General features: G+C 43.8%; 1 protein-coding gene across 9 annotated transcripts in view; it reads right to left on the reverse strand.

Moving 5' to 3' along the window:
* Positions 1-5,080: 5,080 nt before the first annotated feature.
* atp2b3b (ATPase plasma membrane Ca2+ transporting 3b) overlaps positions 5,081-12,165 on the reverse strand; it is a 61,948-nt gene continuing 54,863 nt past the window's right edge. For 7 of the 9 annotated variants that reach the window (XM_044037736.1, XM_044037735.1, XM_044037739.1 and 4 more), the window contains one exon: positions 5,081-6,402. In XM_044037736.1, the coding sequence (XP_043893671.1) occupies positions 5,878-6,402 (525 nt within the window). In that variant the 3' untranslated portion in view covers positions 5,081-5,877. The remainder of the gene's footprint in view (positions 6,403-12,165) is intronic. The other 2 variants (XM_044037740.1, XM_044037741.1) reach the window with 2 other exon arrangements.

The following is a 12,165-nucleotide window of genomic DNA, read 5'->3' on the forward strand; positions in this document are numbered from 1 at the left end:
ACAAAAATGTCATAGTTTAGTATGTCGTCCAAAATGTGACAAAAATGTCATAGTTTAGTATGTTGTGTCGTGTGTTTTTCCCAAAATAGAGATAAAGATTTTTGGACATGAGCTAACTTTTATCTCATGATAATAACTTTGTATCTCATTATTTAGTCTTTTTATCCCATAATGTTAAGTAACTTTTTTATCCCATATTTTTAACTTTTTAACTGAGTATCAAATTTTTATCTCAATATTTCAACATTTAATCTAATGTTGACTTTTTAATCTCATCAATTTGACTTTTTATCTAAAAATGTGTACTTTTATCTCATAATTTCGACTTTTTACCTATGAGCGTCAATTTTTTTATCTCATAGTGTCGACTTCTTGTCTCGTATTTTCAACTTTTGTCATCATGTCAACTTTTTACCTAATAGTGTTTTGGCTATGAGATTAAATGTAGAAATTATGAGATAAACATTTGTTTTTATGTAAATAGTGTGGACTTTTTTACCTCATAATTTTCTCATCTCGTTTTCTTATTGTGAACAGTCGTGATAGTTGGAAAAATGCTGTTGATGAGGTCAGAGTAAACGATTGTTGGAAATGTAAATAATAGTCTCGTCAGTCAGTCGTCGTTATGTGAACAAACAACACAGGACCACACAGACTTTGTCAAAGTTATTATTGTAGAATACTTTGATGTATTTTTTCTTTCATACAGACAAAAGGTGTTGGACTTAATTCCCATTAAATTCTCTTAGATTTCCGTACAGATTTAGTCTACAGTATACAGGTGTGTTCTTTCTCATATATAGATATTTATTCGCTTAAATAACAGGCAGGTAACTCTTTAATATATTCAATAGTCTTTATGTTTTTGTTCGTTTATTTTTGTTTAGGGTTTTTTTTTTCGTGGGTTTTTTCCTTTTTTTGGTCTTTCGTTGTTTTGTTTTTTTGAAGTTTTCAGCACAGTTGAAGGCTGTATTTTCTGTCTCCGCAGAACAGCGCTGCATTGTGCGAGGAGGGGTGGGGGGGATGTGGGGGGGGGGACCATTCCACACACACACACACAATATTTACAACAGTATGTATAATGAATAATGTAAAATCTTCCATTATCTTTCCCCTGTCGTAAACATGGCAGTAAATACTCGGCAGATCTAAACAAGAGCAGCCTAAACAGCGCACGCACACATGCCACTGCACTTCTGTAACTCTCTAGCTCTGCGTCGGCCTCCAGTTCTTCATCCTCGCCTGGGTCCCCGCGCTTTCTTTTGTCCAGTATCTCCTGTTCTGTATGTACATAAGTGGCGTCTCTGGTCTTTACGAGACCCGCAAACATCTCCACACCTCGGCGCACACCAGGGGGCTGTTCCATGGACAGAAAACACAGCCCTCACAATTATGCTCAGGAGAATGTGCAACTGTTGTGTTTTTCCCCATCAGTGGCAGAGCAACCGGTGGAGTCAATAAATAATCATAATATTAATCATAATAATCATAATAATATAATACAAGCGCTTCCATTTGTGTTGTTCCTCTCTTTACAAAAAGCAATAAATAAACGTCAAAAAAATAAATAAGAAGGTGTAACAGGAACATAGTACCTGTAAATCAAAGATGCACATGTGCACATTTTTGGGCGATCTGTACAGAAGTGGTGCAAGTTGTACAATTTTTATAACTTTTGATAAATATAATATATTCTTTTTCACATTTGTGTGTGTGTGTGTGTGTGTGTGTGTGTGTGTGTGTGTTTCCGCCATAGCTGTGAAACGGTCTCACAACATCATGATGTAACGTGGCTGGACGGATGGACAGAGATGGCTGGAACTGGACAGTCTTAATTTACACCACTGTAGATTCATTATCCCCCTCCCCCGTTGTGTGTGTGTGTGTGTGTGTGTGTGTGTGTGTGTAAGCCTAAAAGGTGCTGACATAGACTGGGTTAGACTTGAACAGAATATGAGTGTGTGTGTGTGTGTGTGTGTGTGTGTGTAAGAGAGAGAGACAGCAGATGTGGAGAGATCATAGCACACAGTAGTAGTGACAGTAGCCTAAATGGTTTTTTTTACCAACACATAAAAGAGTGACATTAATGATATCAAATGCATGCTTCAAAACAGACAGACCAATACAATGTCACCACCTGACACGGTGGCGACGATGAAGATGAGCATTCAAGACAGAGTTCTGTACAGGAAAAGGAGGAGGGGTTTGTTTTTTTTCCCAGAGAGCGTCGTGTCACGCGTCCTGGAACAGAACTATAAGCGGGACAGACAGACAGACTCTCACTGTGTTTGCATGTGTGATACCAATCCCTGTCAGACAGCAGCTCTAATCTCACGGCTGGGAACAGCGGTTGATAAAGGCAGTCTGTTGCATATTGTCTGCCCTCAACGTTCTCTGGTGGTGGTGGTGGTGGTGGTGGTGGTGGAGGAGGAGGAGGGGCCAAGTTGAAAAATCAGGGACGTAAACAGGGGCATGAGGAAGGAGAGGTGGGGAGGTGGAGGGAGGAGAGGGAGGTTTGCATTGCAGTCACGCTCCGAGGCAACATGATGCCCGAGGTTGACCCACACCTAGTGCAACATGGGATACAGGCGGTCACTCTCACACACCCAGTCTGGAATGTGATGCGGTTGTCTGGAATGTACATGTCACGTGGAATGTTGGCGGCGGCTCGTGTCGTGCTGCACCCGTGTCGTTTACGTCGAGTGTTTTCTGTGTCGCGCAGTGACCCCTGTGCGGGGGCTAAAGTACAGTCTTACCAAAATCTCATGCCGAGAATTAGACGAAAAGACTTGACACACATGTCTGGCTGGCGCTAGCTGCAGGTTAGCTGAGCTTAGCTTTAAACCCGGAAAACTGGTCACCTACATTTCAGTTATTCAGTCTCCGCTGGCCATAATGTGGTTTTGGGGAAGAGGGTTTTTTATTTTTGTAATCTCAATGATTCTTCCATGAAGAAATTGAGCCAAAATGAGAGGGTTTGATTCCAGCCGCAGTTCTTTGTTGCGCGTCTTCTCACCCTTTCAAGTTTCTCTGTCCTATTAAAGGCAAAAAATCCCCCAAAAATGTCTTTGAAAAACCAAAACACATAAATGCTGTGTGTATTAGCTGTATTTATAACTGAAACTTGGACTGTCTTTTTGAAGAAGAGTGGGACCTCCACTGTACTCTGTATCAGCAGCTAGCTACTGTGCTAGGTTATCGCTAATACTCTCTTTAGCTGAGTAGTTAGCTTCAAAGCCACCTGGTCTTTTCTCTGGTTGTGGGGAGGACAAACCGGTGAGTGGAAAGACTAAGATTATATTTTTATTAAACAATACATCGGGGGAAGTAAGTGGGAGCTAATAATGCGTCTAAATGATCAGTTCTAGCAAGGAGCAAACTTGCACTACCACATTAGCATTTATTTTAAAAGTGCACAAAGGCTCCTGACCGCCAGTTAATTATTAATTATTGAGTAAACTTTAGATCTGAAACAATTACTCAATTCGTTGATTATAATTTGATTACTAAAAAATCATCAACTATTTTGATAATCGATAACTCGGTTTGAGTGTTTTTAAGGAATTAAGATTTTTCAGCTTCTTAAACGTGAATATTTTGTGGGGTTTTTTTTTGCTCCATAAAATAAAACTAAATCCTTTTTGGTTTCTGGACAAAACAAGACATCTGAGGACACTGATCAACATTTTCTGACTGATTACTCGATTAATCGAGAAAAAAATCAACTTATTAATCGATTATGAAAATAATCGTTAGTCACAGTCCTAGTAAACCTGTTGGATGATTGTTCGTTTACAGATGTCGCCATCTGTGTTTCTGAAGTCTTGCTTTTAATATGTCCTTGTCTTTTGCTGCCAGGACGCAGTTTTCGTGGTATAATGACGACTAAATTTACTGCACATTGTAACTGTGTTATTATTCCGTAGCCCGTGACAGGACACAACTACCAAATACCTGTGTCCGTGCAGAGCTAGTGACCTCACAGATACCGTTAATTCCACAACATTAGTCCACTTTTAGAGAAGCTAAGCTAACCTCACCATGCACAGACAGTGTTGTTGTTGTTTTTTGTCTTACTCTCAGCACAAAAGGAAATAAGCACATTTTCCTCCATTAAAGTGTCCTAATGGACGTATTGTACATCTTGATGCTGGGGTGCACAGAGCAGGACGCACAGACATAACACATAAGCTCTCGTTGGTCGTACCTGATAGAGCCGAGTGGACTTTGGGCCTGAAGCTTAAATAAACTGAACACTGACATTGAAACTTAACACTTGAGCGAGAAGCTGCTGATGTTTCAGCATCAAACGAAAGGTGAAGTTTTCTCCCCACTTTAACGGTAAAAATGACAGATAGATGGATGAAATGAAACAAACCCTGCATCCACCGTAGTCATGGAGACGGGGCACTGGTACGTAACGATGAAGACGTCCCAATGATGACACATGAGCAGGCTTGAAAGTGAGTGCATGTTTGAAGTCTTAAAGGGCCATCGCCTGTGCATTGTGTGTGTGTGTGATGGCATTTAAAGGGTTAATGCTTCACAAGCATTCAGCTTTTTCTTTTTTTTTTTTTTGCACCTCCAGGAAAAGCTGAAACACACCCACACCCACACCCACCGACGAAAGACCAGACGAGACAAGGTGAGCGTAAGACAAAAACAACGCAGACTGAAGAACCGCAAGAGAGAGGAAGGATGGACGTCACCCATGGGCATGTGTCCCCACATGAGGTCCATAGAGGTTACCTATACTTACATATCCTGTCATCACCATGCCAGGAGACTGTAAATTAAAAATCCACTGTATCACCTCATGGACGAGTACGGAGAACAGATCATGTGGACTCATGGGGTGACATTCAAGGGTCGTGCAGGTCGGGGCTGGAGAAAGAACAGCGAGGAACTTGAAAGGTTCTGTGTTGTCACTTCTCAGATTCAAATTTTAAATATATATATATAAACGTATGTGTATATATATATATATATGTTTGTATTCCCCCACCTTTCAAATGATCATTTTTTTCCCCGTAGAAGAGACAAGACACATACACACACACTGAAAGATAAAAGACAGGAATTAAAGGAAAAATAAGATTTAAAAAATAAGAAAGAACGAGCAACGCTATGCTGAGAAATGAGCGAATCAGAGGGGCGAGAATGAGTGAAGTCTACAGTTAAAGCTTTCACAAAAGCCTCATAACACAAGCAAAGGAGTGGCTGTAGATAAGTGACGGTGCCATGGCAGGTGTGTAAGTGTGTTGGGTTATGATAACGACGTTAATGATGGAACACTGATAGAAACAGAGTGAGTCAGCCCCCGCGGCCTCATGGTCCTGTTCCTGTTGAAGCATTGAAGGATGTCGTGTTTTCTTTCTTTTTTTTTATGTTTTTTTTGTTTTGGATGTCTGTCCCCGCCTCCCTCCTTAGCCAACTGTCCTTAGCTCAGGACAACGCAGCGAGAGCAGACCTGTGCGTATGTGTGACGAGTGTGCATGAGGTCAGGCAGGGGTGAGGTGGGCGGGTTCTTCGAGCAGGGTCATGGACGGGAACGGTGGGGTTTGAGGGTGGAGAGGGGGGGGTGAGCGGCTGTTGTGTCGGGGGGTTGAGGGGGTTTCTCGGCTGAGAGGGCCGGAGCGAGGGCGAAGGGAGGGAAAGCTGCAATGTTCTCAGGGAGCCGCGAGCAGCAGAAGTCTCCAGCCATTGTCCACTCCCTCCTGTGCCTCCCTTGTCCTTCACTCCTTCCTGGTAGCTTGATATAAGAGATGGAAATGTCATGTGTGTCCTCGGCCCTCTCCTCCACTCCCCTTTTTCTCCCCCCCAACCAAGACTCCGTTCCCCTTCTCCACTCCCCCGCCAGACCCACGTTCAGATCAGTTATAAGGAGGTCTCCACACAGTAAAGGTGAGCCAGGTGAGGGGCGGAGGGTTTCACTGGCCTGTCCCTGCCATGATGGTTATGGCGGTATTGGTGGTGGTGGTGGTTGTGGTGGTGAGGGCTCCGATTGCTGGGAGTAACTGCATTGGTGCTGTTGTTGCTGTTGTTGCCGTGGGTGACCGCTGAACTGCTGCTGCTGCTGCTGCTGCTGTTGTTGTTGTTGTTTCGGTTGCACGGAGTCACCGGGAGGCTGTACTGCCGATAGGGGCGGGTGGGGCGGGTGCGTGCTGGGGGCTGGGGCTGGGTGGGAGGGGGCGGCGGCTTGCGGAGGGCCGGGTGCAGGTGCTGGTATCTGCTGAGCTCTGATTCGTCGTCCACGTCAGTGTCGTCGATCAGCGGAATGTTGTGGATGAGGTCGTTGATGAGGAACTCCGGGTGGGCCATGAAGTTGTGGATGGAGTTGCGGGATTCCGGTTTCTCCCGGCCCTCGTACAGCGAACTACGGAATGCTTTCACCACTCGCATCTGCCGGAGGGAGGGAAGACAAGAGAGAGAAAGAGAGAGACCACAGGAAACAGAGAAGAGAAAGTCAGTCGAAAGAAAGAGGCAGAAACAAACCAGGGAAACCCAGAGGCAGACAGACTTGTGTCCTCCAGCAGACAGACAGACAGGCAGACAGACAGACAGACAGATGGACACTCAGGGCCAGGTGGCTACTGTCACTTAACTCATAATAACCCTCTTAGTCACTGTGGTGTTCAGGATATTTTGCATAAAAATGTTAAAAGTATTTTTCTACATTTTTTTTATTATCTAAAGCACCCTGAAGAGCTTGCTGATGAGCTGACCATTTGAATCAGCGAAACAGCTGGTCTCTAGGACCAGGATTGAGAAACCCTGCCCCACACCTACAACATTTAAAGTCCAAAATGGAGGGTCGGGCTAGCATAAGTGTTAGGGGGCAATGGGTGAAATAGGATTGAGCCTGAGACTTTTGGAGCTCTAATTTGAATAATAGAATAATATTTTGACTTTTGGGAAATATATTTCACTCACCATTTTTGAGTTAAAGTTAGCCAGTTAGCTTAGCTTCCTTAGTTAGCTAGCTGGACCAAAGTGAAAGAATCTGCCTACAACAAAGCTCAAAGTCTGTAATGAAAAAAATAGAAATTTGAACTAATGTAGATTGTCGAGTGTTTTGAGAGAGTTTCAGAAGTCAGATTGTTGTCATTAGACTGCTCTGAAACACGTTGTGGCATTAGTTTCTACAACTGCACTAACAGTCGACAGACGTCAAGTGGAGAATTGATTGTATTTTCTCAGGTTACAAACTTGAGTCCACCTGACCCTGTTTGTCTCCAACACATAAAAGTGGGAAAAAAGAAGAAAAAAAAGAGTTTCAATGAGTTGGCTAATGACAATGTTTTTGTCAGTTCTTGCACACCAATCAGACCTCACAAGACGGGAGGATTCAGTAGCCACCATCACAAAAACCACAGAAGCTGCTGCAGACACACGTGGCTTTGTGTGTGTGTGTGTGTGTGTGTCTGGGGAGGAGGGGACGGGTGATACAGTATGTGTGGGGAGAACACTCATACGTCAGCATACTGCATCACATGCGTGTGTACACACAGATGAGGGTTGTTGTTGTTGTTGTTGTTGTTGTTGTTGTTGTTGTTGTGAGGTGCAAAGGAGAAGAAGCAGGGATGGTGAGTGTGTTAGTTTGATGTACAGTAAGAAAAAGTAAGAATTTTGCCAAGAACCTATAGCAGTGACCACACACACACACACACACACACACACACACGCATGCAGCAGCAGTGCAACAGACTAAACCAACAGTTGAAAGTTGTTTCCACGTTGTGCAGCTTGGAAGTTGTCGTCTACATGCATCACACTGTTGTCAATAATGGTGTGTTTGTTTAAAAAAAATCAAATAAAAAATAAGAAGCCATTTCATCCACTCAGAGACGAGGACAACCAGACACACATGCGACCATGCAGCAGTGACAGAGGAGAAGAAGAGAGCAGAGTGATTATAAAGATTGATGATGATGATGATGCTGATGCTGAGGAAGTTGCTGCAGGATAAAAAAAACAAACAAAACAAAAAAACAGTCTTGCAAAACTTGCAAAAGAGGTGACATCAGGTTAGAACAGTAGAAAGAGAAGGTGACTGCGAATCAGCCCTGTCACACACACACACACACAGGTCTATGAGATGTACTTCAAGGTGCATTACATTATGCAGTGTGTGGTGTGGTGCATGTGTGTGTGTGTGTGAGTGAGTGAACACATTCCTTTGCCATGGGCAGCAGGTCCATGCACAGCCCCAAAGCCCAAACAGAGGAAAAGAAGCAGCATGAGCTCAAAGAAACAGAAACCGTTGAGTGCAGATATTCTGACACAGGCACAGGCAGACAGAGCCGTACATAGAGACAGTTTGATCACACGTGACATCGACAGAGAAGATGCTGCAACACCGGCCAGTGGAGTCCAAACTGTGACTTATGAGAGGGTGAATGATGCAGTCGGTCTCTATATACGACTCTGGCATAATATGACAGACAGACAAACAGACAGACAGACGGTCAAGCAGTAGGTTCAGTGCTTATCTGTTTTTCCAAAGAGCCTGTCAGACAGTAGAAAAACACCACATGCAGACTGAGAAGGCTTCAGAATGTCACTTTCTCACTTCGTCAGCGCTTGGTTTTGTTTTCATGGAAAGAGTAAACTTTCGAGTATAATGACGCCCCACAGTGTGACCGGAGAGGTCAGGAGGTCAGCGCACTGCTGTGCTACTTATCTCTCTCTCTCTCTCTCTCTCCCCCACTTTCCTTCTCTCTTTCCCTCTTTCCCTGTCGGCTGCTTCAGCAGAGCTTGATGGAAAAACGCTGACGGTTAAAAGAACGAGAGAGAGGGGGGTGGGGGGAGTAGGGTAAAGGCGCTGGAAGGTAGAGAGGCTGCTGTGTGCAAAACAAGTGCTGATGAGAAGAAACCCGCAACATAAATACAGAGAGAAGCTGTGAGGTAGATGACTGGTTAATGGCCCCCGTTTCTCACCATGTGTCCCATCTGTGAGCAGCACCGGCCTTTGACACGTGATGATGGCTGAGCGCTAATCATAGCAACACCTCAGCAACACCTCCCTCAGATCGTTGCAAACGCACCCTCCTCTTCTAATCTTTTCATTTTTGAACATGAACGCAGGAAATGGAGGAGCTAAAGATTTGGCCCTAACGTGCCGTCGTCTCTCTTTACACCGTCACAGGACTTTTACACTCACTGCAGGCACAGGGTGAAATTAAACCAAACTGGCTCTCTGGAGTGTCTCTGGATAATGCAGGAGGGAAATGTATAACAATGAAACATTCAGTTATAAAATCTTAGTATAATCAATGTTTTCTTGACTCTTTCTTTACTGAGTAATAATGGATTTGGCTGTAAAAGCATAAAAGCCAGGGAGCTGATGGCCGCTGACGTCAGAACCTGCGTACATCATACTGCGCCAGCGAGGAGAGAACTGTGAGCAGTGGAGTAAAGTAATGACCCTGACGCTAACAGTGCAGAGGGAGGAGGACGAAGAAGAAGATTGTTTTCTTTATTCAACTCTACTTTATGCTAGAGCAATTTAGCAAATGTTAGCTTACTAACGTTCGACAAAATGGTGGACATGCTAAATATTATGTTGAAAATTAGCCTTGTCACTGTTGTCATTAGCATTTAACTGCAAGCAAAGTGTAATACTGCCTTCAAATAAGGTTGTGTTAGACATGTTTCATGTTTTGTTAGATAAGTTTGTAGGTTTAAACAACTCCTGCCTATCTGAGTCACATGACAACATGAGGGAGTCATTCATATGTGGCCAATAGAGCGATGTCCCTACATGACAGTGTCCCAAAGGGTGTCCTTCGAGGAAATGATATTCAATATCTCTGTGATAGAAATGAATGTGTGGAGGTCCATATACAGGTCCACATGAAATTCACTCCCCTAGTGGTGCCTGCTCCACCGGTGCACAGTCGGTGTCCCCTGCCCTTCCAAAACGTCTGCTCAGGTCCACAGGGTTTTTATGTAAGATAAAAGGTTTGCTATTCCTAACTGTTCATCATCATTAGGCCATTGTTTCCTGGCTGTTAGCTTGCTAAAAGAGAAGCAAGTAAGAGAGGAAGGCAGTCAGGCAACGTGACTAATGCCAACTGTCATAAAACACCAAAGACACAACTGTCCACGTCCAAACCACAAGCTCACAAGTTCCATTTGGAGGCAGCATTAACAGTAACTGCTAGCAAGGTGATCGCTAGGCTATTAGCAGTTTTGGACAATGTAACTATGTTTGTTAAGGATTTTTCATGAGATTTGTTGACAGTTAGAAAACTATAGCAAATCACCAGACACAAACTGTCAACTATACTCTCTGAACTATGTTTTATTTGTTTGGTTTTTTTGAGTAAACCTAGGCTAATTCTTCAAAGCTAACAAGAACTTAAACTTAATGCTAGCTCCTTCACATTTCCACCTCGTCCAAAACCATTAGGTTCCAATCCTTAGCGATGACTTCATAATGCAAGTATGTGTCATACAGTACTGTTGTTGAAGGACAGATTTGGAACCAACAAGGTCTTTGAATTAAAGGGAAAGTAAAGGAAAGCAGCAGTGAGTTTGAAGTGCTGGGACATGAACCCACATTGACTTTGACTGCATATCATTCTGTCATAGAACTCTTGTTTTTTCTTATTTACATCATAAAGTGATGGAGGAGAAAAAATAACAGATAACTCCTAGTGAGCTGAGGTGTCGGCAGTGTCAGCCTGGGTGATGGAGCAACATGGGGAGGAAGGAAGGAAGGAAGGATGGAATGAAAGGGGGAAAGGGTGGATGGAAGGGAGCAAGGAAGGAAAGGAGAAGCAACTGAGAAGACGAGGATGGAGACGATCAAATGAGGAGGCAAGCACAACCACACACGTGCATGCGCGCGCACACACACACACACACACACTCAGACACAAACAAGCACACAATCACGAAAAGTCAAACTACGGCTCTCGGATCTGTGACATAGCACATAAACACACGCAGTCAGGCACGCGCAGAACTGACATACGAAGAAAACAAAAGAGGAAACATGAGGGATGGATGCTACTCTAGTCAGGAGATGGAAGGATGACAAAAAGGGATGAGTTTAAGGAAAAGACAAAAAAGTAGAAAATAATATCAATATATAAAAAGGAACGTACTAAAGAAATCTTTTTAGTATGCTACACAAGAGCCTGTATTTAGATTTGGTACAATCTAAATACGTCTACACACGAACAGCTCTACTTGTGCAGAACAATAAGAACACATTTCCCAGAATATTTCTGCAAACGGGAACCTGTAATGTCTCGTAAATAAAGAAGAAAGAGGAGAGAACTGTGATGGAAAGAGAGAGACAGAGAGAAGGAGGAAAAAAAAAATTTGGTGAGACATCGTGGGGCCAAACTTGTGACGTCGAAAGCTGGAAATACTGTTACAGAAATAACCAGTTGACATCAGTTGCAGCACCGAACAACAGCGAGAGGAGCAGAAGGAGAAAGAAAGCAAGAGCAGTAGAAAAAGAGGCAACTTCTTTCAAAGGGAGTATTGGAAACAGCAGTGTGTTACGGGGCTTTTATACTCGAAGGTTTACAGTTTGGACAATTGCAGACGCCATTTGGTAATGTGTGGCAGTAAAAATCGAATTGCAGCGTTGTCTGCAGTTGGAGTCACAGAATTGTTACAGCAGGACTACACTGATTGGTTTTTTTGTTGTTAGAGTCATTTACCACGCTTGACCTCATTCACAGACAAGAAAGAACACACAGTGCAGGAGGAGTCACCATTTGCTCTCAGACGCTCTCAAAAAACACCAGTGGTTACGTAAACAGTGCAAACGCTGTTCCATTTCCGCTGGGACACCTCGGCCAGAGGGAGAACAGTGAGCTGCCTCCTGCACCGAACCAACACTCAACAACAAAACAAAGATTCTGGACTGGGACCGGGACTGGATTTGGGAACCAGACCAGATCAGACCAGAAGTACACAGCCAGGTCAGGACTGGGTGCCGTCTGAAGGGGAGAATAAGAAAAAGAAGAGAGGAGACATTGCACACAGACGAGCAGCGAGCGAGCCGGAGGGGACACAACCATGGAGAGTCAAAAATACTGCAGTCCACGTGCCGTGCAGCAGAGTGTGTGTGTGTGTGTGAGGGAGAAGGTGACTGCAGGTGTGTGAGTGTGTGTGTGTGTGTGTGTGTGCATGTGTGCATGT

This window comes from Solea senegalensis, linkage group LG11 (genome assembly GCF_019176455.1).
Source record: "Solea senegalensis isolate Sse05_10M linkage group LG11, IFAPA_SoseM_1, whole genome shotgun sequence".
Classification (NCBI taxonomy): domain Eukaryota; kingdom Metazoa; phylum Chordata; class Actinopteri; order Pleuronectiformes; family Soleidae; genus Solea; species Solea senegalensis.